We start from the raw sequence: 24,678 nt of genomic DNA, 5'->3' as shown, positions 1-24,678 counted from the left end.
TGAACAAAAATATTGATTGCGCGCAAAGCTCATCAGGTCTGGCAGCATCTGTGGAGAGAAATCATTTTGGGCCATTGCTGAGACCTGCTGAGATTTTCCAGCAATCTCTGTTTTTGTTTCAGAAGGATCAGATTGTGGGATTTAAATCCTTTCCTGATATTGGAACATGATAGTTCAATGAAGTAAGTCAGAAGGTCACTCTAGTGTAACACCAGCGTCTCCACATCATGGCATTCAATGAAGCATTGAGGATGATAATGAAGTGAGGTATTGTCAGGGGTCCAGTCCTTCAAGTGGCAAGTCCCACTGGTCAGAACCGGTCCAAGGCTTTGCTCCTGTAGCCTGTCACTTTCTTTGCAGCTGGAACACCATATTCTGCATCCCATTACCCTGATGCACTTGTGGACGGTATGATTTGCTTGGATAGCACACAGTACAATACTATTCCCTGTAACAGTAACAAATCAATTTAAAATCAAACCAGCAGCACTGAAGAGCCCACAAACAGGTGGGTTTAATATTGTTGGCATGATTGCTGAAGACGATGGCCCAGGGGTGAGTGGGCTGAGGACAGAACGGGAGATTTGTGAAGCGGCTTCCATGAGCTGTTTCTAATTCCGTGGGGCGGGCGTGTACGTGAGTGAGTGGCAGCTGCCCTCGGGGGAGGCGGCTCTGAATCTCCCTCTCCCTGTTCGCTCAGTGATCTCGGAGTTGGGTGGTTTGCGCGGACCCGCAATATAAGGACTGGCTGTGAGTTTGCTCGGCAGATGCTGGCACCCAGCGGCTGTGGTACTGACCGCCGCTCACTCTCCACATTGCTCAGGGTAAGCTGCTGGGAATGAGAGGGAGGAGGGGGCTGACTGAAAGGGAGAAGAGTTATTGGGAGAAGCTCGGAGGAGAGAAAGGCGATATAACAATGATGTACACACGAAGCAAGTGATCTGAGGGGGAAAACAACCATATTTCACACAGCGAGTGAGGGCAGCATTGGCATTAGATAATAGGGTCGGACTGGATAATAGGGTCGGACTGGATAATAGGGCCGGGTTGGATAATAGGGCCGGACTGGATATTAGGACCGGACTGGATAATAGGGCCGGACTGGATAATAGGGTCGGACTGGATATTAGGACCGGACTGGATATTAGGACCGGGCTGGATAATGGGGTCGGACTGGATATTAGGACCGGGCTGGATAATAGGACCGGGCTGGATAATAGGACCGGACTGGATAATAGGGTCGGACTGGATATTAGGACCGGGCTGGATAATAGGACCGGGCTGGATAATAGGACCGGGCTGGATAATAGGACCGGGCTGGATAATAGGGCCGGACTGGATAATAGGACCGGGCTGGATAATAGGATCGGTATGGATGATAGAGCCGGGCCGGATAATAAAACCGGGCTGCATAACGGAGCCAGTTTAGTAATTGGAAGCGGATTAGATCCGGGTTGGATAGCAGCACCAGAGGGATAGAGGGAGTCGGTGCAGTCACGATGGCCCGAATAGCCTCCTTCCACACTTGAATGATTCTGTGATAATGATAACAATAAGGAGCTTCGGGAACACAGCTCCTGTCTCGCCTGAAAGGTGCTCCGTTTGTGCAATGGGCTGTGTCCATTTTGAATACAGCCAGGATGCTGTTCCTAAAGGGAGCGAGCGTCAGTCTGTCTGGGGAGGTTCAGGGGAGAAACATTGGCCTGGACTGGAACACGGGGAGCTCTGCTTTGGACACACACACATACACATACACACACACATGTTTAGACCGGGCGGGGAGACTGTTGCTCCTCTGAAGCGGCCACAGCAGCTTCCCGAGTGAAGAGAGCTGGGGTTGGTGCTTGGGATCAGCTCGCTGTATCGAGTTGAGTTGATTTGTACAGAGAAGGAGGAGGCCACGCTGTTCCCGAGGTGAGTGGAGTTCACTCCGGACCTGCTTTCAGTTTTCACAAGCAGCCCAAGTGAATGAAGTGCTTTTCACCGGAAGGACGTTTACCTTTCGGTAGAGACCTTCTGTGGGATAAGATGTGCAAAGCAACGTGTGAGGGAACTCCCTCAGTCCTTCAACGCATCACACCGGCCAGCTCTAAGAGTGGGATGCTCTCTGTGTGTGAAGGGCTCATTCCTTCACGCACACGTCTCTAATTACTGAGCTGATATTGAAAGGCAGGCACGGAGCAGCGAGACGATCCGAGTAGACTTTTCAGATCAGTTTTCTTGTTCCTAGTTCTCTTCGTGGAAGCCAATTTCCTTGCGAGAAGTTTGAATCTATGAAATATCACCAGTAAGTGCTGGAAACTCGCCTGAACAGAGTATACTGCAAATATACTGTAACCTTGGAAGGGGAGAGAGGGCCGGTTATGTCAAAGAATTTTCCCAAGAACTCTGAGAGGAAAGCCTGCTGAGGACAAACAGCCCTGTAAAGGAGAAATAACTGAAAACCATTCAATGATTTACCATCGATGAAACTTTAATGAATCACAATTTTAACAATTTACTTGCTTTAAGGTAGCCTGTGTCCTTACAGTGCATGCAGCTGTTCGAGAGCAGCTCCATATGTACATTGGAGCGTTTTGGTTTTTAGTGCTTCAGTGATGTATTTAGACAATGTGAAAGCCAACATCAGAGCTTGCAAGCTGGATCACAATACAGAGCGACTCGTTGGGTAGACCCAAATGGAGGATGATGTCTGTTAACGAACAACTGACATTTCACCAGAACAAAATTTCAGGACAAACTAGTGCAACACAACATCAAGCCAATGGCTTCATCCACCCACTCAACACTGACTTCATACTGAGTATTTCTAATTGGTTCTGTTAATGGAAACTTGCTCTAATGTCATACAGGACAGACTGACTGTAAACCAGAGAAAGTATGTGTACTGCAGGTGTTGGAGATCAGAGTCGAAGAGTGTGGTGCTGGAAAAGCACAGTCAGTCAGGCAGCATCAGAGAAGCAGGAGAGTTATCATTTCGGGCATAAGCTCTTCATCAAGAATGAGGCTTGTGGTCCAAGGGGTCTGAGAGATAAATGGGAGGGGGGGGGGTGGGGCTGGGTAGGAAGGTAGCTGGGAAAGCGATAGATAGGTAAGTGGGGGTGAAAGTGAAGAGGGTGGAGTGGATAGATATGAAGGAAGATGGGCAGGTGAGACCATTCAAGGGAGCAGTGTAGGATTGGAATGTTGGGACTGGGATAAAGTGGGGGGAGGGAAATGGGGAAACTGGTGAAATTCACATTGATGCCGTGTGGTTGGAGGGTTGCAAGGCAGACAATGTGGCGTTCTTCATTCAGGCTTCGGGTGGTAAGGGTTTGATGATCGAGAAGGCCCAGGACTTGCATGTCCTGGGAGTTAAAGTGTTCAGCCACAGGGTGGTGGGGTTGGTTAATGTGGGTCCCCAAGAGATGTTCTCTGAAATGTTCCACAAGTTGGCATCCAGTCTTCACAATGTAGAGGAGACCACATCGGGTGCAATGAATGCAGTAGATGACATATGTGGAAGTACGGGTAAATTTATGATGGATGTGGAAGGATCCTTTGGGACCTTGGATGGAGGTGAGAGAGGAGGTGTGGGCACAGGTTTTGCACTTCTTGCAATGACTGGGGAAGGTGCTAGAAAGAGAGGTGTGTTGGTGGGGGGGGGGGGGGCGGAGGGGGAGGGAGGAGCGTGGATCTGATAAGGCAGTCTTGGAGGGAATGGTCTCTCTGAAACCAGATAGGAATGGGGAGGGAAATATATCTCTGGTGATGAGGTCTTTTTGTAGATGGCGGAGGATGATGCAATGCATCTGGAGGTTGATGGGGTAGAAGATGAGGACTGGGGAGTTCTGTCTTTGATGCGATTGGAGGGGTGGGGTTCAAAGGTGGAGGTGCAGGAAGTGGAGATGTGTTGTAGGGCATTGTCGACCATGTACAGTCTTTGAAGAAAGAGGTCATCTGAGATGTTCTACATGGAATGGGTCCTCTTGGGAGCAGATGTGGCTGAGGCGGAGGAACTGGGAAGAAGGGATAGCATTTCTACAGGAGGCAGGTTAGGAGGTAGTGTAGTCCAGGTAGCTGGGGAGTCCGTGGGTTTTTAATGGATGTCCATGTTGAGTCGATCACCAGGAATGGAGATGGAGAGTTCCAGGAAGCTGAGGGAAGTGTCTGAGATAGTCCAGGTGAACTGGGGTGGAAAGTGTTTGTAAAGTTGATGAACATTTAACCTCCTTGTGGGAGCATGAGGTAGCACCAATACGGTCATCAATGTAATGGAGAAAAAGGTGAGGAATGGTGCCTGCTGACTGTGAACCAGGATTTTTTTAAAAATAAAATTCATTTTGCTGAATACTGTTTTGTCAAAATGACAGAAGAATCCATTGGGTTACAACGCTGTAATCTTAGAAATCTATAATGATTGTTGGCATTGTAAGGAAGGTAGATTTAAGAAACGACAGAAATATAGAAGCATTTTGCAAAAGAATAATCAAAGTTAAAAATCATATAACATGAGATTATAGTCCAACATATTTATTTGGAAATACTAACTTTCAGAGCGCTGCTCCTTCATCAGGTGGTTGTGAAGCAGGACTATAAGGCTCAGAATTTATAGTACAAGGATTACAATGTCATGGAGCTGAAATGATGGTTTCGGTTCTTTGATGCATAACTTAAAAGAAGTTCTGGAATTTATGTTCTCAAGATATATTCAGGTTTTCTTACAATAGGTTTCATCTCAGTTCAGACAATGGATTAAAGGTGTGAAGTTAAAGTCTGTGTCACAATCTTGAGTCAGACTGGTTGTATTTCTAAAATGGGATTTACAGAATCTTACATGGATATGTATTTTTGAGCAAAATAAAACATAATTCTGCAAATACAAATTCACCCCATAAACCTATATGTGCATGCATGCAGGAGAGACAGTGAGTGTGTGCATGTGGGTGTGAGTGCATGTGAGAGAGTGTGTGTTTCTCTCTCTCACATGTACACACTCACATGCACACAGTCACTCTATCTCTCCTGCACATACACGCACCTAAGATTAATGGGTGAATTTGTATTTGCAGGATTATGTTTTATTTTGCTCAAAAAATACATATCCATGTAAGATTCTGTAAATCCCACTTTAGAAATACAACCAATCTGACTCAAGATTGGAACACAGACAGACTTTAACCGCACACCTTTCGTGTATTGTCTGAGCTGCGAAGGCACCTATTGTTAGAAAACCTGAAGGTATCTTGAGAATGTAACTTAGAAGAAGTTCTGGGATTTACGTGTCAAAGAACTGAAACCAGCAAACCCATCCTAAAAGATTAAAGACTTACCTAAATTTGTTTGTTATATCATTTCAGCTCCATGACACTGTAATCCTTGTACTATAAATTCTGTGTCTTCTGGTTCTGCTTCACAACCACCTGATGAAGGAGTGGCGCTCCGAAAGCTAGTGCTTAAAAATAAACCTGTTGGACTATAACCTGGTGTTGTGTGATTTTTAATTTTGTCCAACCCAGCCCAACTCCGGCTCCTCCAAATCAAGAATAATCAGGGATTACCTCTTGGTGTGAATTGTTAAGTTAAAATTCTCTCTGATGGTGAATCAAACTTTTTCAAAATATATTCTTAGTGTCCCCTCTATGGAATTCCCAAAGGATTGTTCTCCCAGAGTGAGATGGCTGGTGACAGTGGTTTAACCTGAGGGTCACCACACCTCAGGTGAGGACTGAGATGAGAAGGAGAGTCCTTCATGGTAATTTCAGCCAGAGTAAGAATTGAATCCATGCTGTTGGCATCACTCTATATTACAATCCAGCCAACTGAGTGAACCGGCAACCCCGACTGAGAATTTACAGACAAACTGTTGCCTCCATAAGATTAAGTGAACGGCCTGTGTTTTTGTGAGTCAGTCAAATTGTGAGTATATTTGGTTCAGAAATCTCTTTGTGTTTCAGATTCCTCTCAAGCTGCTACCATGTGGGGGCCGTTCCTGTTGCTGTTGATCACTTCCATTTGTTTAACCAAAAGAGTTCAAGCTGTCAAATGGGGATCATGTGAACATGTGGAAGTGCAAAAGAATTTTAGTCTTGATCAGGTTTGTCCTGTTAATTCTTTAGTTGCTTGGCAATTCCATTTCAGGTAGGAAGTAAAATTTGCAGATGCTAAAGGATGAATAAAACATATTTTGCCAAAGGGATTGGACAGTTCAGTGGATTTTCACACCATCTGCTCAACTTTAGCGAAAGAGAGGCAAAGCAAAATCAGGTAATGTTCTTTACCCCCAACTCATATGGTTTCTCATTCAGCACAGACAGGGCTTATAATACGTTAAAATTAGTCCACCAAAACAAGCGTCTTTGAGTGTGGCACCTAATTGAGAGTGGGAAATCACCACTGAATCCACCAATAATCAAAGCAGAAAATGTTGGAAATACTCAGCAGGTTAGGCAGCATCTGTGAAGAGAAACAGACTTAACCTCTCGGTCATTGATGATCCTTCTGTAATTCTGATGAAGGATTAAAGCTGATCCAAAATGTTATCTTTTTGTTGCAGCAAGTACTTCCTGATAATCACATTAAATATATGTCGATAGTGATTTAGTTTCAGAAAGTTTTGCCACTAATACATTAATTGATTTCAGTGTAATATCTGTTAAGATAACTTGCCCAAATGCAGGAAATATATTCCTTTGTGCAAATCATTTTAATGGATAATTCTGCTGAACAATCATGTAATACTAATTGTAACTATCAAGTGAACCTTTTAAAAATACACCAGCATTGTAATGGGAATATTGCTAATTGTTGAATATCAGCAGTTCTAATATTGGGTTAGTTACAGACTATAAGAGTAGTGGAAGTTTCTTGAAAAATTTGTATTATAATTTAAGGATTTAATTTAGAAACACCTTCCCAAACATTTGGAAATTAGTATTAATGTTAAGTGCTGTCTTGTGGGTTCCAGCAGCATACATTATTTATTGCTGAAACTGTATTAAATGTCGGTTCAGCCACCGTTAGAATTTCATGTGCATTTCTGGAATCCACATTATAGGAGGGAGGTGATTGAACTGAAGAGAATGCAAAGATGATTTACCAGGATGTTAGAGAGTTTTGGTTATGAGGAGAGATTGGATAGACTGGGCTTGTTTTCTTTGGTGCAGAGGAGACTGAGGGGGACATAATTGAAATGTACAAAGTTATGAGGGTCACAGACAGGGTAGACAGAAAAGAATTTTACACTTGACTGAAGAATCAATGACCATGGAACACAGATTGAAGGTAATAGGCAGGAGGTTCAGAAGAGACGTGAGGAAAATCTTTTCACTCTGAAAATAATGGGAATCTGGAATCACTGCCTGCAAGGATGGTAGACAGAAACCACCATAACATTTACAAAATAATTAGATGTGCACTTGCAATGTCAAGGCATATAAGGCAATAAGCTAAGTGTTGGAATTCCTCTTGTGGGATGTGAGCGGAGGCTCGAAGGGCTGAATGGCCTATTCCTGCTCCTATTTCCTACGTTTCCATGCAGGACATATTTTGAGGATGGAGGAACTGTCCAATGAAGGCAGTTTGGGGAAACAGGACCTGTTTTCTGAAGAGTTTCAGAAAATGAGGGATGATCTTATTAAATACCTAAAGGGATATGTAAGTCCGGGAGATGTAAGCAAGAAGTCTCTCCAAATCTGTGTATGGGCGTTGGGTGTGGGAGTCTAGAACCAAAGGAAAGAAGCTTCAGATTAGGGGGGACCAAACTTAGGACCAAACTGAGGAGAATTATTTTTATCTCGATGATTGTGAATTATGGGAATTATCTGTCCAAGAAAGCTGAGAAAGCTCAGTCTTTGGCAATGTTTAAAGTAAAGACTTTTTGATTGCTAAATATTTAAATGATCTTGGGGATGGTAGGGGAAAACATTTATTGAAGTGCTTAATCAACAGCTTTTGTATTGATTGAGGAGCATGTTGAATGGCTAACTCCTGTTTCTTATTTAGAAGAGAATGTTTGAAATATGCTTATTTTTAAAGTAAAAGAATGAACTAAATCTCTTTTCATCATTCTCTGCTGACCACAAACTTGCTGCTAACGCAAAGGCAGCTACCAATTTGCACCACTTCCGAGAATGCCTTCATATTCATTTAGATGAGACATAGAGATCTATAGCACCGTAAAGGGCCCTTCAACCCATTGAGTCTCTTCCAGTCAAAACCAAATACCTAACTATTCTAATGAGGTGACAGTCACATCCCTTGACACCAAGGCCGCATTAAACTGAGGATCCCTAGCAAGGAGCCCGAGCAAAACTGGAGTTGTGGAGTCAGAGATGAACCGCCTGGAAACAGACCCTTTAATCGAACTCATCCATGCCAACCAGATATCCTAAATTATCTACTACCATTTGCCAGCACTTGGCCCATATCCCTCTGAACCCTTCCTGTTCATTTACATCCAGATGTGTTTTAAATTTTGTAATTGTACCAGTCTCCCCACTGTCTCTGCCAGCAGATTCCATACACGCACCACCCTCTACATGAAAAAGTTGCCCCTTAGGTCCTTTTTAAATCTTTCCAATCTTACTGTAAATCTATGCCCTGTAGTTCTGGACTCCCACATCCCAGACAAAGGACCTTGTCTATTTACCCTATCCATTCCCCCACATGATTTTATAAATCTCTACAAGGTCACCCCTCAGCATCCGATGCTCCAGGGAAAACAGCGCTAGCTTAACCAGCCTCTCACTATAGCTCAAACCCTGGCAACATCCTTGTAAATCTTTTCTGAACACTTTCAAGTTTCACAACATAATTCCTATAGCCGGGAGACTAGAATTGCTTACAGTATTCTGATAATGGGAATTGGAGGAAAACTCTCCACTGGTTGGAGTCATACCTGGCATATGTGAAAATGGTTGGACATCAGTCATTTCTGCTCTGGGACAAATCAAGCTGGGAGTCCTCTGAAAATCTGAAATAAAAACAGAAAGTGCTGGAGAAACCCAGCAGGATGTGAACGTAGAAAGTCTAAGTTTGCAGATGACATCAAAATTGGAGGTAAAGTGGACAGCAAATGAAGTTACCTTTGGATACAACGAGATCTTGATTAAATGTGCCAATGGGCTGAAGACTCCCAGCTTGATTTTAATTTAGGTGAATGTGAGGTGCTGCATTTTGGAAAGACAAATCAGGGCAGGACTTATAGATTTACTGGTAAGGTTCTGGAGAGTGTTGCTGAACAAAGAGCCCTTGAAGTGTTGGTTTATATTTCCTTAAAATTGGAGCCGCTGGTAGATAGAAGGCATTTGGTATGCTTTTCTTTATTGGATATAGGAGCTAGAGGTCATGTTGAGGCTGTACAAGACATTGGTTAGGCCACTTTTGGAATATTGTGTGCATTTCTGGTCTCCCTCCTATCAGAAGGATGTTATGAAACTTGAAAGGGTTCAGAAAAGATCTGTAAGGATGTTGCCAGGGTTGGAGGATCTGAGTTATAGGGAGAGGCTGAATAGTTTGAGGCTGTTTTCCCTGGAGTGTCAGAGGCTGAGAGGCAACCAAAGAGGTTTATAAAATCATGAGGTACATGGATACGGTAAATAGACAAGATATTTTCCCTGGAGTGTGGGAGTCCAGAACTAGAGAGCATAGGTTTAGGATGAGAGGGGAAAAATTTAAAAAGGACTCAAAGGGCAACGTTTTCACGCAGGGGGTGGGGCGTGTACCGAATGAGCTGCCAGAGGAAGTGGTGGGAGCATGTGCAATAACATTTGGATGGGTATATGAATATGAAGGGTTTAGAGGAACATGGGCCAAGTGCTGGCAAATGGGACTAGATCAAGTTAGGATATCTGGTCAGCGTGGACGAGCTGGGCCGAAGGTCTGTTCCCGTGCTATACATCTGTGACTGTGTGAGGTCTGGCAGCAGCTGTGTAGAGAGGGACACAGGTAGCTTGTTTTGAATCAAATATGACCCGTATTCATAAATGTCTCCTTTTCTTTCCCATTCTTTTATATGCTGCTGTCTGTCTCTGGGCTCTCCTCTCTCCTGTTCTTCTTGGGGTTTTTCTTCTCTCCTAGCCTTTTATCATGTCAGCAAATAATATGCACTACCTTTCCCTACATGGCAACTGTGTCATTTACCTTCAATTTTTCTACTCCATGCATTAAAATATTGCATAATTTTAAAATCTCATAGCCACCCATTAAATCCAATAACAATTTCTTTATAAAATCACTTGCTATATTAGGACATAGATGTTCCTGTATTCGCAATCGAGCATTTTCTGTATTATTTCTATTTTGAGTAGTTCATGTAAAGGTGCCTTTGCCTCCCTCTGAGAATCTGACAAAGGATTATCACCCAAAATATAAACTGCCTACTCTCTTTTTGATGTTACACTGTGTATTTAAGCACTTCCATTTTAATTTGCTCTGGTCGGTAACTGAAATACCATACAAGTGGAGCCAATGAATCCCTACGTGATGTTAATTTTCTCCTTGTTACCATCATTTTTATGGACTTTTTAAATGAAAGAGAACCCTAATTGGGTACTTTTCTAATATTGAAGAGACAGGGGTATGACATTGGTGGCGCTGGCATTGGTGAGTTCCAGCGATGATTGAAGTATCGTGTGTCGGTTTGGGTCCCATATCTCAGGAAGGATGTACTGGTCCTGGAGTGTGTTCAGAGGAGGTTCACAAGAATGATCCCTGGAATGACAAACTTAACTTATGAGGAACATTTGAGGACTCTGGGTTTGTACTTGATGGAGTTTAGAAGGATGAGAGAGATTTTAATTGGATTGTACAGAATACTGGATGGCCTGGACAGAGTAGATTTTGGCAAGACATTTCCATTGATAAGAGTGACTAAGACCCGAGGGTATAGCCTCAGAGTAAAGGGAATACCTTTTAAGACAGAGTTAAAGAGAAACTTCTTCAGCCAGAGAGTGGTGAGTCTATGGAATTCATTGCCACAGAAGGCTGTGGTGGGCAGGTCATTGAGTAAATTTAAGATAGAGATAGATAGGTCCTTGATTGTCAAGGGGATCAAGGGTTATGGAGAGAAAGCAGGAGAATGGAGCTGAGAAACTGATCAGCCATGATTAAATGGCAGTGCAGACTCAATGGGCTGAATGGCCTAACTTCTGCTCCCATGTTTTATGGTCTTATGATTCATAGTGGCAAGAGTGAACGTGAGATGGCGCCAAAGAGTGGCAATTTACATTCCAGTGGCATGGCCAAGGGACTCTTACCTGGTCACCAAGCCCCTACTCCATGACGGAGCACTGTTAAGTGGTACACTTCTTCTTTATTTCTTTACTCGATGTTTTGATTTATTTTTCTGCTTTTAGATAGTGCTAGGGAATAGGTACACTGTACAACACTTTTCACTGAATTTTGTAACAAAATACATGCGACAGAAATAAATGAAATCAAGATCTATTTGCACTTTACTGCTATTAAAGCTTTGGATCTATCTCTCAGGAGGAATTAATAGGAACACGAAGTACATGTTTATTTTCTGAAAGGACTGATAAATCTGATGAATCTAGATTTGGTCACTGGTGCATGGAGAATCATGTTTACATTACCATGCTATATATGATGGAAATGTGTTGCTGGAGAAGCGCAGCAGGTCAGGCAGCATCTAGGGAACAGGAGAATCGACGTTTCGGGCATTAGCCCTTCTTCAGGAATGCTAATGCCCGAAACGTCGATTCTCCTGTTCCCTAGATGCTGCCTGACCTGCTGCGCTTCTCCAGCAACACATTTCCATCTCTGATCTCCAGCATCTGCAGACCTCATTTTCTCTTCATGCTCTTTATAATCCCAAGTATTTAACTTCAAGGGGATCTTGTGTAGATTTTTTGACTTGTTGCATTGCAACTATTGACTTAATCCCCATCTGCAGCATTTGGTCCTCAATGAATTATGCACATAATTAATAAGCTAATACATTTGGTTTTATTTTGCAGTATGTGGGAACATGGTATGAAATTGAACGATTTTACAATGTCACTGAAGACCTCAGATGTATTTCTGAAACAATATCCTCATCTTACAATGGGCTAAGAAACATATATGAGGTTATCACTTTGATTACGTAAGTTCGACTATAAATGGTGTGTGTGTCTGTGTGTAAATGCAGGTTTGTGTATGTTCCGTTTCTGTACATGCAAGACACAAAAATGATTGTCATGGCTTCCTTATTAAAATTTAGCTACCATAATACTTCAAATAAAGGGACAGCAAAAACTATTTTGGTACAGCAGTACAGGGCGTTACTGCAGCTTTCCAAAGGACAGTGTGATACACCAAAATGAAAACCACAAGCTCCAACATTGATTAGAGCAATGAAAATTTGGAACGGTGCCAAGTGTAGAATGGCTCAGGGGAGCCAAAATTGAACAAGTTTGAAAGGATTGAACTGCAGAAAGATGGGAAAGCAGTACATAATTTTCTTCTTCCAACTGAGGACTCAATTACATACTTAAAAGTCTTTTTCCAGATTGCTAAAGAGAAAGATTAAAAAGATGAAGCAATATTTGTGACAACAAATTGGGTCTGTACAGCACTGCTGCTGCTGTTTTTGCTGCACCAGCCTGATCATCCTCTCTCAGATGCGGATAAGTTGGCATTTTGTAACTGGCCTGCACTTCACTGTGGCCAGCATGAAAGAGGTTTTAGTGGAGATCACTGATACTGATCCCAGTAAATGATGATTCCATTAAGTAATCCTTGATATGCATTTGACCAATGGTGTTAATTGCTTTCATTGAATGTAAAAATCAGCATCGCAACATTGGTCCAACAGACCAAACATCCATCAGTTAAATAAACATTTTCCTGTATCCAATGATGATAGTTACATAAGTAAGCTCTTTCTCAGGAACTGAAATGACTTAAATTACATCAAATTATAACAAGGAAGGAAGTTGCCTGGCCAAACCAATCTGTGAGGGACTTCATCCACTTCATCCACCATCTTAATCCCATCTGTTTCTATTTCTTTCAGTCATCCATCTCAACTGTTGTTGAGAAATGATTCTCTGCAGTTCTCACCCATAAGTTAGCCTGATCGACAAGCAGAACATCTTTCAGTAAAGGGTGTGAAAATTGTCATAGGGGTCTTGATTGTGGAGAGGGTAGGGTTATGTTGGATCGAATAGCACTCCTGGAGTATCAGCGAGGGCCCTCTGGTGGATGCAGACCCAGGGGAGCAGATGATGTTTGAGGGTCTCTGGAAGTGATGTGGAAAACAGACAGATCATGGGACACTCCTGTTTGCCTGCGAGCAATATTGCCAAGGCACCTGCCATATGAACTGAGCAAGTCTTGCTTCTTTTAAGTTGCAGAGTTACTTGTGGCCTTGGAAACTCAACTGCCTGTGGTTAAAAAGAACATGAATGTAAATGAAGGCTGCAGTCTCATTAAAAGACTTGAGTGATTGGAATGTAACATTTAGAAATCAAGATAGTGAATGCTTCAAATACAGCGTGATGTTGCAAACCCGATGTTAAAATGCACATCGAATTTGGCATGGGCCAAAGGAAAATAATTTTAGAATAAATGAGCTTGCTGCAAGCCAATTGACTGGAATGTTTCACCACCCATACCATATGGTGTTTGGCAGAGGAGGTTAGGCAATGTGGACAGCCCACGCTTTCACTACACTGGTGAAAAAGTTAGAAAGTCGAGGGATATCTGCTTTTAGGATACCCTAAGTTCATCAGGGCACCATCCTGAAATGAAAACACCATCTTCCCTCCCCATTCGCCTCCTGTTCCTCCCTAGGGTGCTTGATCATTACCAAAAAAAGCTCTGATAAACTAATATCCATTTAGTTTTTGCAAATGGATTTTGCCCCTTCCACCAAGCGGCAACAGTCTCACGTTGAGCTTGTTTGTAACCAGGGAGGCTGGGATAGTGTTATTGAGTCATAAACCATTCTCCTCCCTGCAATATTTCATACTTGTTTTCTGTTCGAACCTTTGAAATGACTCCAGCTCATTTGTTTTTGAGAATTCAGCTCACGGATTCTTCAACTTAAATACATATTAGGACATAGGAGCAAGAGTAGGCCATCTGCCCTTCCGGTCCTGCTTCACTATTCAATACGATCATGTCTGATCTGGTTGTAGTCTCAGCTCCACTCTCCTGTTTGTATGCTGTAATCATTGTCTCCCCAGTTGTTATCAAATCAAAACTGGACTCTTTGTATTCCTGATAAGCTCAAATGCCATTGGAGGCTCCTTCCTTGCCTGTCACAATCTAAATTGTGAAGAGGAAGGGGTTTCCCAGCAGAGTTCCATCATATCCATGGCATCTTTGCACTGCCATGTGAAAGATCACACCATACAGTAGAAAGTAATGTAAGAGATCTAGGCTCCTTGAAAGGAGGAAACGAGATTTGTATTGGCCAGCTCTTCTCTTGTGTCAGGCCCAGATCTTGTGGCTGAAGACTTCAATCTTTATGGTACAATTATATGTGTTGGTCTGAGGGGACTCCTCACTTTTCTACCACGTGTGATGTCTTCACTGTGGCATTCCCACATTTCCTCATATATTGTGGTTTCCCTCTTATGAAATGAACCCAGGAAAATAAGCTGGACTTTCACATGAAAATTCACAGAAGTAATAAATGAAATCAGGCCATTGAGCCTAATCTAAAAATTCAGCTTAGAACTCAATGCTCAATGGTCCCCAGCACAAACCTATCGGTTTTGCGCTAACTTGAATTGAATGTAGTGCTCTGGTGTTTGTACTTGCATTTCCTCTTTCTCCTTTGACCTTAACTGGACAGTGGACTCTGCTCACATTCTGCTTGCTCTGTTTTACTCATCCATCTGATTTCTTTCATTGTTTATTGTTGGACTTATCAATGTCTTCACGCAAATACCAAATATACTCTATTGCGATCACGAAGTAGATATTTAAAAAGTCCCAGAAAAAATGACTTTCCGACATGTCTCTCAAAACTGGGAGCAAATTTCCTCCTCATAAAATGGAGAGACCCCTTTTAATCATTCATCTCCATCCACATTAAGTCAGTATCCCCTCCCTATTTACATCAATCCTTTCCGGTGGGTGTTGTCGTTGATGTGAAGGGGTATAATGGAAATCCATCTCACTGGAAATCTACCTTGAAGAGGTGAAAATCTGCCCCATCACTCCACATCTTTACCTCAGATGAATTCATGACAAGATGAAAGTACAGGATTCATCTTTATATATACACAGCTTTTCTGTTGTTTGCAGGAAGGGTAATGAGGTGACTGAACACACTGCAGAATTAATTCCACCTGACGAGACAGCCAAAGATCAAGCAAAACTAATCTTCAGACTTAGTAAGTTTTTAAAAATTATTTACCTTTCATGAGGTTTGGACGGCATTTATTACCCACCTTTAATTGCTCTAAACACTGTGGTGGTGAATTGCCTTCTTGATCTAGTCATGAAGTGTAGATAGATCCACTGTGCTGTTAGAAAGGGAGTTCCAGGATTTTGATATAGTGGCAGTGAAGGAATTGTGATATTGTTCCAAGTTGGGATGGTGTGTGGCTTAAAGCTGAACTTGCAGATAACAGTGTTCACAAGTATCCACAACCCTTGTCTTTCTAATTGGTAGAAGTTGAGGGTTTGGAGGGCTTTTAGTTAATTAGAGGGGAAGGTTTCAGGAGGGAAGGTATGTTGGTTTACAATGCAAAAGGAAATGACAGCACTGCAGCAATATTTTTTATAATGGTACTCCGAGTGGAATTGGAATGAGCAGAAAAAACAAGCAAGTATGATCGATGGGGTAAAATGTCTCTTCAATGATATAAATAAAGGGCAGTGAATAAATCAGAACAGGAGGGCATGTAAAAAGAGCAGAAAATTGATCCCGGATGACTTTAATCTTCAAGTATTTTGGGAAAAGCTAATTGGGAAGGAATAATTAATAGACTATTTTTGGCAGTTTCATTGAAAATTATGTTGTGGATCCAACCAGGAATCATGGGTCTCACAGTAAAAGGTCCCTTTGGGAATAGTAACCACAATATGGGATACAGCATGCAGCTTAGTGTGAGAAACCTGGGTCAGAACCAACAGTACTAAATTTAAATAGAGATTATTACATAGGTTTGAGGGCAGAGTTGGTTGGACTGGACTAGCAAACAAATTCAGCAGAAAGGATCATTGAGGATCATGGCAGATATTTAAGAAAATCATTCAGATTCATGGTAAGGATATTTCCCAGTCAGGAAGAAGGGTTCTAGTAAAGTGTTAAACTAACTATGCTAAACAAGGAAGCTAAGGATAGTACCAAATTGGAAGTAAAAACTTACAATGTTGCAAAGATCTTTGACAAACCAAAGGATGTAAGAAAGTTTTAAAAGCTGAAAAAAAAAGAAACAAAAGATGGAGAAAATAAACTATGAAGGCAAACTAGCAATAATATAAGAATAGTCAATAAAAGGTTATTTTTATATATGAAAAACAAGAGAGAGGATAATGTGAACACAGGTCCCTCAGAGACCAAAGCTGAGAAATAACAAGGGAACCCAGAGAATGGCCGAAGAAATACTTCTGTCAGTCTTCAAAATAGCATTCCAAAAATAATACTGAATGCTCAAGCAAACAAACGTCAAACTAACCGGAAATAAACAAAAAACAATATTGAGAGAAAAAGTACTAGGAAAAACAATGGAGATTAAATTAACAAGGAGGATACGTAAAGGGGAAGCAGTAGATGTAGTATATTTGGATTTCCATAAAAGCATTTGATAAGATACAACACATAAGACTATTTCATAAGATAAGAACTTTGAAGGTAGAATGTTATCATGGATAGAAGATTAGATAATATTGTTTGTCCCGTTGATGATCCTATTTATTGGAGGTGAACAGCTTCAATATTCTGCAAAGGATAAATCAGTGGGATTATGGTAATGTCAGTAGTAAACTAACGGAAATCAGAATTTTGTGATAAAGGGGGAATTTTCAGGATGGCAACTATAATGAGTGGAGTGCTACAGGATCAGTGCCACAATTATTAACGATATTTATTATTGACTTGGATGATAGAAGTAAATATATGATTGATAAATTTGAAGGTGACCCATAAATATGTGAACTTGTGAGGATGACACAACTAGTATATAGAGTTGTATAGACTGGTCCAGTGAGTGTACAGAAATTTGACAGTTGGAATGTAAATTACGAAAGCATGATGTTCTGCACTTTGGCACAAAGATGAGAAAAGCTAAGTATTATTTAAATGGGTTAAAGGCTACATAGAGTTATAACAGGGAAGGTTTTAAAAATCTGCATGCATGTAAACACAAAGCTAGGACCCAATTTCAACAGTAATAGGAAATGCAAATGGAATATTGACTTTTATTTCAAAGGGAATAGAGGGTAAAAATAGGGAGGTCCTGCTAAAACTATACAACGAAAGAGTCACCTGAGTCATGAGCTAATTGGCACAAGTTTAACAAGATGTACAAGGTAAATGCATGGCTCCAAGATTGGTGTGGGGGAAATAGATTCAAATTCATAAGACATTGGCACCTTAAGGAAAAAGGGAACTGTTCCAATGGGATGGGCTCGACCTGATTCATGCTGGCACCGGAATCCTGTTGAAGCACAAAATTAGGGCCGGAAGCAATAATTGGAGGGAGGGGTTGTGGATCAGTTGCTTTATATTCCAGACTTGCTAATTGAGTTTAAATTCCATGGTGGAATGGTGGGACTTGAATCTTTCTTCACAGAGAATCGATCTACACCACTGACATTGCCATAACCCCACTGCCTCATCCTTTGCAGAATATTGAGGCTTTTCACTTCCAGTAAATAGGATCATCGATGGGAGAAACAGTATTGTTTGTACAGAGTGCTTCATTCTCTAGAGGTTATAGTTTTTGTTTTGAAAGAGCATTTCTGTATTTAAAATGCATTTGAAAAGATAACACCTAAAAGGTTGGTTTAAAAAAAAATGAGGCTCATTAAATTAAAGGGTCAGTATCCAGTGGGATTAAAAAAAATTGGCTTAGGGATTTAAGCAGTAAGTTGTGATGAATGGGTATTTTTCAGGCAGGAAGACCAGATATGGTGTTTCCCATCAGCCAATGTTAGTACCAGCACTCTGTTGTTGTGAAGAAATGCTTTGGATCTTGGAATGGAGGGAAATTTCAAAATTTGCCATTTTATGAAATTTGAATGAGTGTCAAAAAGTGAAAATGATACAAATCACTTGCAATGGAATATAGTTAGGCTAACAGAATGGGTGGACAGGTTGCAGGTGGAATTTAGTGCAGAGAAGTGTGAAGTGATATATTTTGGCACAGAGAGGAGGGAGAGGCAAGATAGACTGAACAGCAGTATTCTAAAAAGTTTACAGGTGCAGGGGTGCTGTGGGTTAAAATCTATTGATCTTTGAAGGTGCTAGGACATGTTCAGGGTGGTAAAGCTTACAGTTAAGAGAGGATATGAATATTAAGGAGATTTTACCCTCCATAGTCCCAGACATGGGGAATTTAGTTACAAGGTTTGGTTAGAAAATCTGGTGTTGTTGTCATTGGACAATGGAAATTGTGGGAAGATTTGTTCGAAGTGTGCAAGATTATGACAGACCAAAATAAGATAGTCAATGACAAACTGTTTCTCAGTGACACAGACGGACATCTGATCAAGAGATGCAGGGAAGTATAATAAAGAGCCTTTGTATACAGTGAGTTGTACAGACTTGGAATTCACTGTCTGTGAAGGTGGTGGAAATGGGAATAATCAATTTCAAAAAGGAAATTGGATTAGCATTTCAAGGAAGCAAATTTGTAGATCTACAGGAATTGAACCAAGACCCAGGATTGACTGGATTGCTTTGGAACAATCAACATGGACTCAAAGTTCTAAATAACCTCTTCTTGTGTTTTTAGAGACTTTATGACTTCATAATTTTTTCTTCCTATGATTCACCTTGGGGACACTTTATTCTGTTAAAGGTGATGGATAAATAAAACTTGTTGTTTTTCTATTGCAAAGGATTTTAATTTAAGTGGTAGAGTGCAAACTTCCATTTTGTTGTTCTTTGAAAATGAATGCAATATTTGTAGCTTGTGATTATTTTTTATTTTCTTCACTCAACAGATCAACACGGAGTCCAAGATCCTTTAGATCGTACGTATTAAAAAGTACAACTCCTTGAGTAATAAGTATGTTACACAGTAACTAACAAAATCCGATCCTATTTGGGAATGTAATACAATATTCAGTGTTTTGACTACTGATTACATTTTTCTAGTAACTCCTGTTGATTGTTTCTCATTACATTGACAGTGATTAAACATTTTGTTAATTTTTGAATTTGGCATCATTTGTTGGGAATAAAGCTGGCAAATAATTTCCAACAGAATTTCTAAACATACAAATTGATGTTGGGCCTTTACTGAGAAAACAAACTTGCTGAATAAAACTTTGATGCTAGCTAATAACTAACATGAGATATTTACGGTAGCATTTCCACTAGTGGAACATTACTCTTGTAATACCAGCCATTAATGATGAATACAAGTATCATATGCAGGATCACTGACATCATGAGATGGAGCAGAGTATAAAACCAAAGGTTTATGGGGGAAATTTTTTAACTCTTTAATGTGCGTGAAAAAAAAGTCATTAGACTTGAAATGTTCCCTAATAATACCAGTTTAGAATATTACTGAAAAAGACACATCTCATTGAAACTTCTTATTATGCACTTATCAGAACATTCACATGAAAATCAATATGAAGGGAAACAACATTGAATGCTGTGTGAAAAGAGAGTGTTGGTTGGTGCATTTTAATGGCAATGTAAACTTGTCAACCAGTTAGCACTGTCTTCTCAAACAGAATACAATTTTATTCCCATTCATATTGGTCTTCTTGTGAATGTCCCATACCTGTAAGACAGAATGCTTTGACAAAATCTGTCCTTTTACAGCAACAGTCACTGAAGCTTAAATGCTAAACTTCCAAGGGCTGTGAACTCCAGTATTTATGTATTTTGCCTCTGATTGGTTTGTGACATTGGGTAGAGATTTTATTTGACATTGTGATGTTACTGATGTAGATCTATGCTCACTAGATAAAATAGAATGAATAGCCACAGTGTGGAAACAGGCCATTTGGCCAAAAGAGACCATACCGACCATCTAAAGACCATCGCACCCAGATCCATCCCCTTACCGTTTCCCTGTAACCCTGTATTTTCCATGGCTGATGCACGAACCTACACAATACTATTGGCAATTTACCATGGTCAATCCACTTAACTTGCACCTCTTTGAACTGTGAGAGAAAACCAGAACACCCAGGGAGAACATGCAAACTCCACACAGTGACCTGAGGCTGGAATTCAACCTGATCGCTGGTGCTGTGAGGCAGCAATGTGAAACACTGAGCCACTGTTCCACCAGTGGATGTGGCAAACAATAGGTGTGAACTGTGATAAGGTTTTAACATTGTGGCTTTGAGTCTTTGATTAGAATGCTGTGGCAAAGCAACTTCCCACCGGGTGGGTTGAATGATCTCTATTGTCTATGTTGGGTGGTATGTTCTTGCCAGTTGAGCAGGCTTCACTTTCTGGTTTTGCACATAATTTCAGTATCAACAACCCAACTGAGATAGTCTTTCAAATGTTCTTCAACTTGACAAACTAGCTATTTGCATATGCAGTAGTAAGAATTAAGTTTAGAACACTGGCAAACTGTGTTGATGATGCTGTCTGACAAATTTGAGTTTTTTGAAAAGGTGACTCAATATATTGAGTAGTATTGTTGATGTGGTCTTACATGGAAGATGGTCCAAAAGCTAAGAGCCCTTGAGATCCTGAGGCAGTTTGGCAACCGGATATAAAATTGGCTTACAGATAGGAGGCAAAGGGGCAAAGATGAATGGTTTTATTTTTGTGACCAGTAATAATAACACAGGGATTGTTGCTGGGACCCTTGCTGTTTGTTATGTACATTAATGACTTAGATGTACAAGTAGAAATTTGAATGACAGAAATTAGTGGAGTTGTTGATTGTGAGGATGGTCTCAGGCTCCAGTCTGATATTGATCACCTGGTAATCGGCAGAGCAATGGGCAGATGAAGTTTAATTCTGATAAGCGTGAGATGATTCATTTTGAGAGTTGTAATAAAGGAAGTTATACACAATGTATGGTCGGTCCCAAGGGAGTAATGGATAACAAAGGGATGTTGGTGTACAAGTCATAGATCCCTGAAGGTGTCAGCAAAGGTGACAGAGTGATGAAGAAAGCATATGGGATGCTTGCCTTCATTAGCTTGAGTGTATAATATAGGAGCAAAGAATACTTGTTATAATTTTATAAAACATTGGGTAAGCCACAAATGGAATACTGTGTGCAGATCTGCTCTCTACATATTCGGAAGAATGTGATTGCATTGGACAGGGTGCAGAGGAGATTCACCTGGATGTTGCCTAGAAAGGAAAATCTCAGTTAGGAGGAAATATTGAGATAGGCAGGGTCATATTCCTTGGAGCAGAAGAGGCTAAGGGGGTGATTTGTTTGAAGTATACAAACGTGTGAGAGACATAGACAGAGTAGATCATGAGAATCTTTTTCTTCATAACAGATCTGTCTAAGATCAGAGGACATAAGTTTAAAGTGAAGAGTAGGTGATTTAGAGGGGATCTGAAGAACTCTTGGGACATCATCAGCATAAGTTTTGTAAGACCAAAGGTATCAATGCTAGCTTACCGGGTGTAGTAGGATTGTGCTAAGAATTGGTCCAGCAGTCTGACAGCAGTGAGATGGTCCTCAATCAATGGAGATATTTATCACATGACTGTTGGAAATGCTGTGTTTCAGTTTGTCTGAAATTCTTTTCCAAAACTGCAATTAATCTGATTAACTAATGAGCCAACAAAGAAGAAACCAGCTACTTGTTTTTTCATAGATTAATGTTCAGTACTCTTTTATTTCATTCCAGATGGAAATGTTTTGCATTACTGGGTGGTAGACACTGACTATACAAGTTACTCTCTGGTATTCTCCTGTGCATCTTTCCTTGGCATAATGCACACCCCTTATGCCTGGACTTTTTCAAGAGAACGACAGCTGTCAGCAAATACCACACAGTACCTGCATGGTGTTCTGGAAAAATATAAGATTAACACTGGTGACTTTGTGAAAATTAATCAAGAAGATTGCACATAAGAACCGATCAGAGTACATATAAAACATTTTAATGCATCAAAATATACTTATTTTAGTTTACTCAATTGTAATTTATACTGGAGTTAGCATAACTGAACTTTTATAATATCTGCTGCAGTTGCTATGATGGACTATGAATTGAGTTATCTTCATCAAAAGTGCAGGAGTTTGAAGAAATACCTCCAATTGTCAATATCTAACCCCTCTGAAATTCAAATCAATGATGAAATCTTGACTGGTCCATGACTAGATGACCATAAATGCAACTTAAAATTCGAGGCAAGTGGAATCACACGTCATGCTACCAACATTTGGTCTAAGCACAGCGACTGACTAATTAGTGTGAATGAACATGAAAAAGGTCACCTGTTGGTGCCCAGTTTTGTACTCATCAGCCGGAATTTTCTGCTTGTGACATTTCAATCCATATTTTCTGCGTCTAATCATCTTATTAGATAGAAAAATCATGGACTGGCAATAAATAAGCAGAAAATATGATTTCTAGCTAAATGCCTTTAATGTCACTCTTGGTTTGATCTCCTAATTATTTCTTTGCTGTTCTTACATTATTCAATCAATCATGTGCAATTCTTAGAACTTAGAATAGTTTGGCATTGACACACAGATATTTGGCTTTGTGCACGACAAGTATATTAGAAATCTGTTGTACTGAGTGCTTTTTTCAGCAATAAAAATGAAATATTAAAGTAGTGTCTTTCTTCTGATCTATTTGATTGGCTGTGTACATTTAGCCTGCATGACAATGGAGTTTTGAATTTCTGTTTGTGATTATTTTGTTTTCATTCATAATCTATTTCTGTAGAATCTTTATTATTTCACTAGATATATGGGTCACAGAGACATTGACAATGAAAATATCAGTGTCCAGATGTCAAGGCTAACGCTGTAGGGAAGTGGGGTCAAATTTGGTGAAATTTATATTCAGTTATTAAAATCTGGAATTAAATGCTTGATGAATGGTGACCATTGAACCATTGTTGATTGTTGTAAAGACATGTGGCCGAGCAACCCATCACAGAAAAGGGCAAGATAATTGGCAATTATTTAAATGGTTAAATGCTTGCCATTAAGGAGTAAAGGCAACCACTGATATTTGTTACCCATTTCTAATTGCTCTTTTAGACGTAAGCCATTTCAGAAGGCAGTTAGGAGTTAACCACAATGCTGTTCATCTTGAATCATATTCCTTGACAAAATTTGTATGGTTCTATAATCTCCTTTCCAGTTAATTCAATTTTGTAACCACATTGCTACTGGTCTAGAGACATATAGACCTGATCAGGCAGGGAGGGCAGATTTCCTCCCCTAAAGAACATTAGTGAACCACATGTGTTTTATGACAATCAATGTTAGTTACATGGTCATCGTACTGAGACCAAGTTTCAATTCCAATTAATTGAATTTAAATTTCACCAAAGTCCACAGAATGTTATTAGATATGAAATACAAATCTCATGACATGTCTCATGAAGTCCCCTAACTCCCTAAAAAGCCTGTACACATCGACAAGCCATAAGTCAGGAGTGTGATGGAATGTTCATCACTTGCCTGGCTGGGTCCAGCTGCAACAACACTCAGGAAGCTTGACTACATCCAGGGCAGAGCAACCTTCTTGATTAGCACCCATATCCACAAACATTCACTTCCTCTACCACCAATGCTCAGCAACAGCGGTGTGTACAATCTACAAGATACATTGCAGAAATTTACCGAAGGTTGTCAGATAGCATCTTCCAAACCTATGACCACTTACATCTAGAAGGACAAGGGCAGCAGATGTGTGAAGCTCCCCTTGCAAGCTCCCCTTCAAGCCACTCACCATGCTGACTTGCCCATTGCCTCTGGTAAGCTAGCATTAATTTTATGCATTTTAAGTCCTCCAGTACAACTGCTTCTGTAATATAGACACTTCTGAAAACATGACTATTTTGGGTGTAGGTTTGCTTGCTGAGCTGGAAGGTTTGTTTTCAGACATTTCCTCACCATATTAGGTAACATCTTCAGTGAGCCTCCGAATGAAGCACTGGTGGTGTAGCCCACTTTCTATTTATATGTTTGAGTTTCCTTAGGTTGATGATGTCATTTCTTGGGGTGACATCATTTCCTATGGTGATATCATTTCCTGGTCTCTACTCAGGGGGTGGTAAATGGGATATGGATGAGGAAGGACACCACTTCGACTGGGACAACACATATATCCTCGGACAAGCCAAACAAAGATGCACACAAGAATTCCTAGAAGCATTAGCATTCCAATCGGAACTCTATCAACAAACACATTGACTTGAATCCCATTTACCACACCCTGAGAAAAAGAACAGGAAATGACATCACCAACCCAAGGAAACTCAAACATACAAGTAGAAAGCAGGCTACACCACCAGTGCTTCATCCAGAGGCTCACTGAAGATGTTACCTAGTATGTTAATGAAACCTCTGAAAACAAACCTTCCAGCTCAGCGAACA

The 24,678-nt window shown here is 40.7% G+C and overlaps 1 protein-coding gene across 1 annotated transcript; it reads left to right on the top strand.

Annotated features, from left to right (window-relative positions):
• Window positions 1-672: 672 nt before the first annotated feature.
• LOC122556080 (apolipoprotein D-like) lies at window positions 673-22,902 on the top strand. Its single transcript, XM_087993445.1, has 6 exons — window positions 673-824; window positions 5,937-6,076; window positions 11,961-12,088; window positions 15,244-15,332; window positions 19,114-19,143; window positions 21,965-22,902. The coding sequence occupies exons 2-6, from the start codon at window positions 5,957-5,959 to the stop codon at window positions 22,189-22,191; spliced, it is 594 nt and encodes a 197-aa protein (XP_087849571.1). The 5' UTR covers window positions 673-824; window positions 5,937-5,956; the 3' UTR covers window positions 22,192-22,902.
• Window positions 22,903-24,678: the final 1,776 nt, after the last annotated feature.

The sequence above is a fragment of the Chiloscyllium plagiosum genome, unplaced genomic scaffold, assembly GCF_037043375.1.
Source record: "Chiloscyllium plagiosum isolate Xiang-an unplaced genomic scaffold, Cpla_swu_hap1 HiC_scaffold_13, whole genome shotgun sequence".
Classification (NCBI taxonomy): Eukaryota; Metazoa; Chordata; class Chondrichthyes; order Orectolobiformes; family Hemiscylliidae; genus Chiloscyllium; species Chiloscyllium plagiosum.
This window is presented reverse-complemented; position numbering and strand designations above follow the sequence as displayed.

Bases quoted from the DNA above. Each gene is read 5' to 3' on its own strand.
- LOC122556080 (XM_087993445.1), top strand. From the start codon at position 5,957: ATGTGGGGGCCGTTCCTGTTGCTGTTGATCACTTCCATTTGTTTAACC. The intron at 12,089-15,243 runs GTAAGTTCGACT...TGTTGTTTGCAG, and splicing joins GAGGTTATCACTTTGATTAC to GAAGGGTAATGAGGTGACTG. The intron at 15,333-19,113 runs GTAAGTTTTTAA...TTCACTCAACAG, and splicing joins AAAACTAATCTTCAGACTTA to ATCAACACGGAGTCCAAGAT.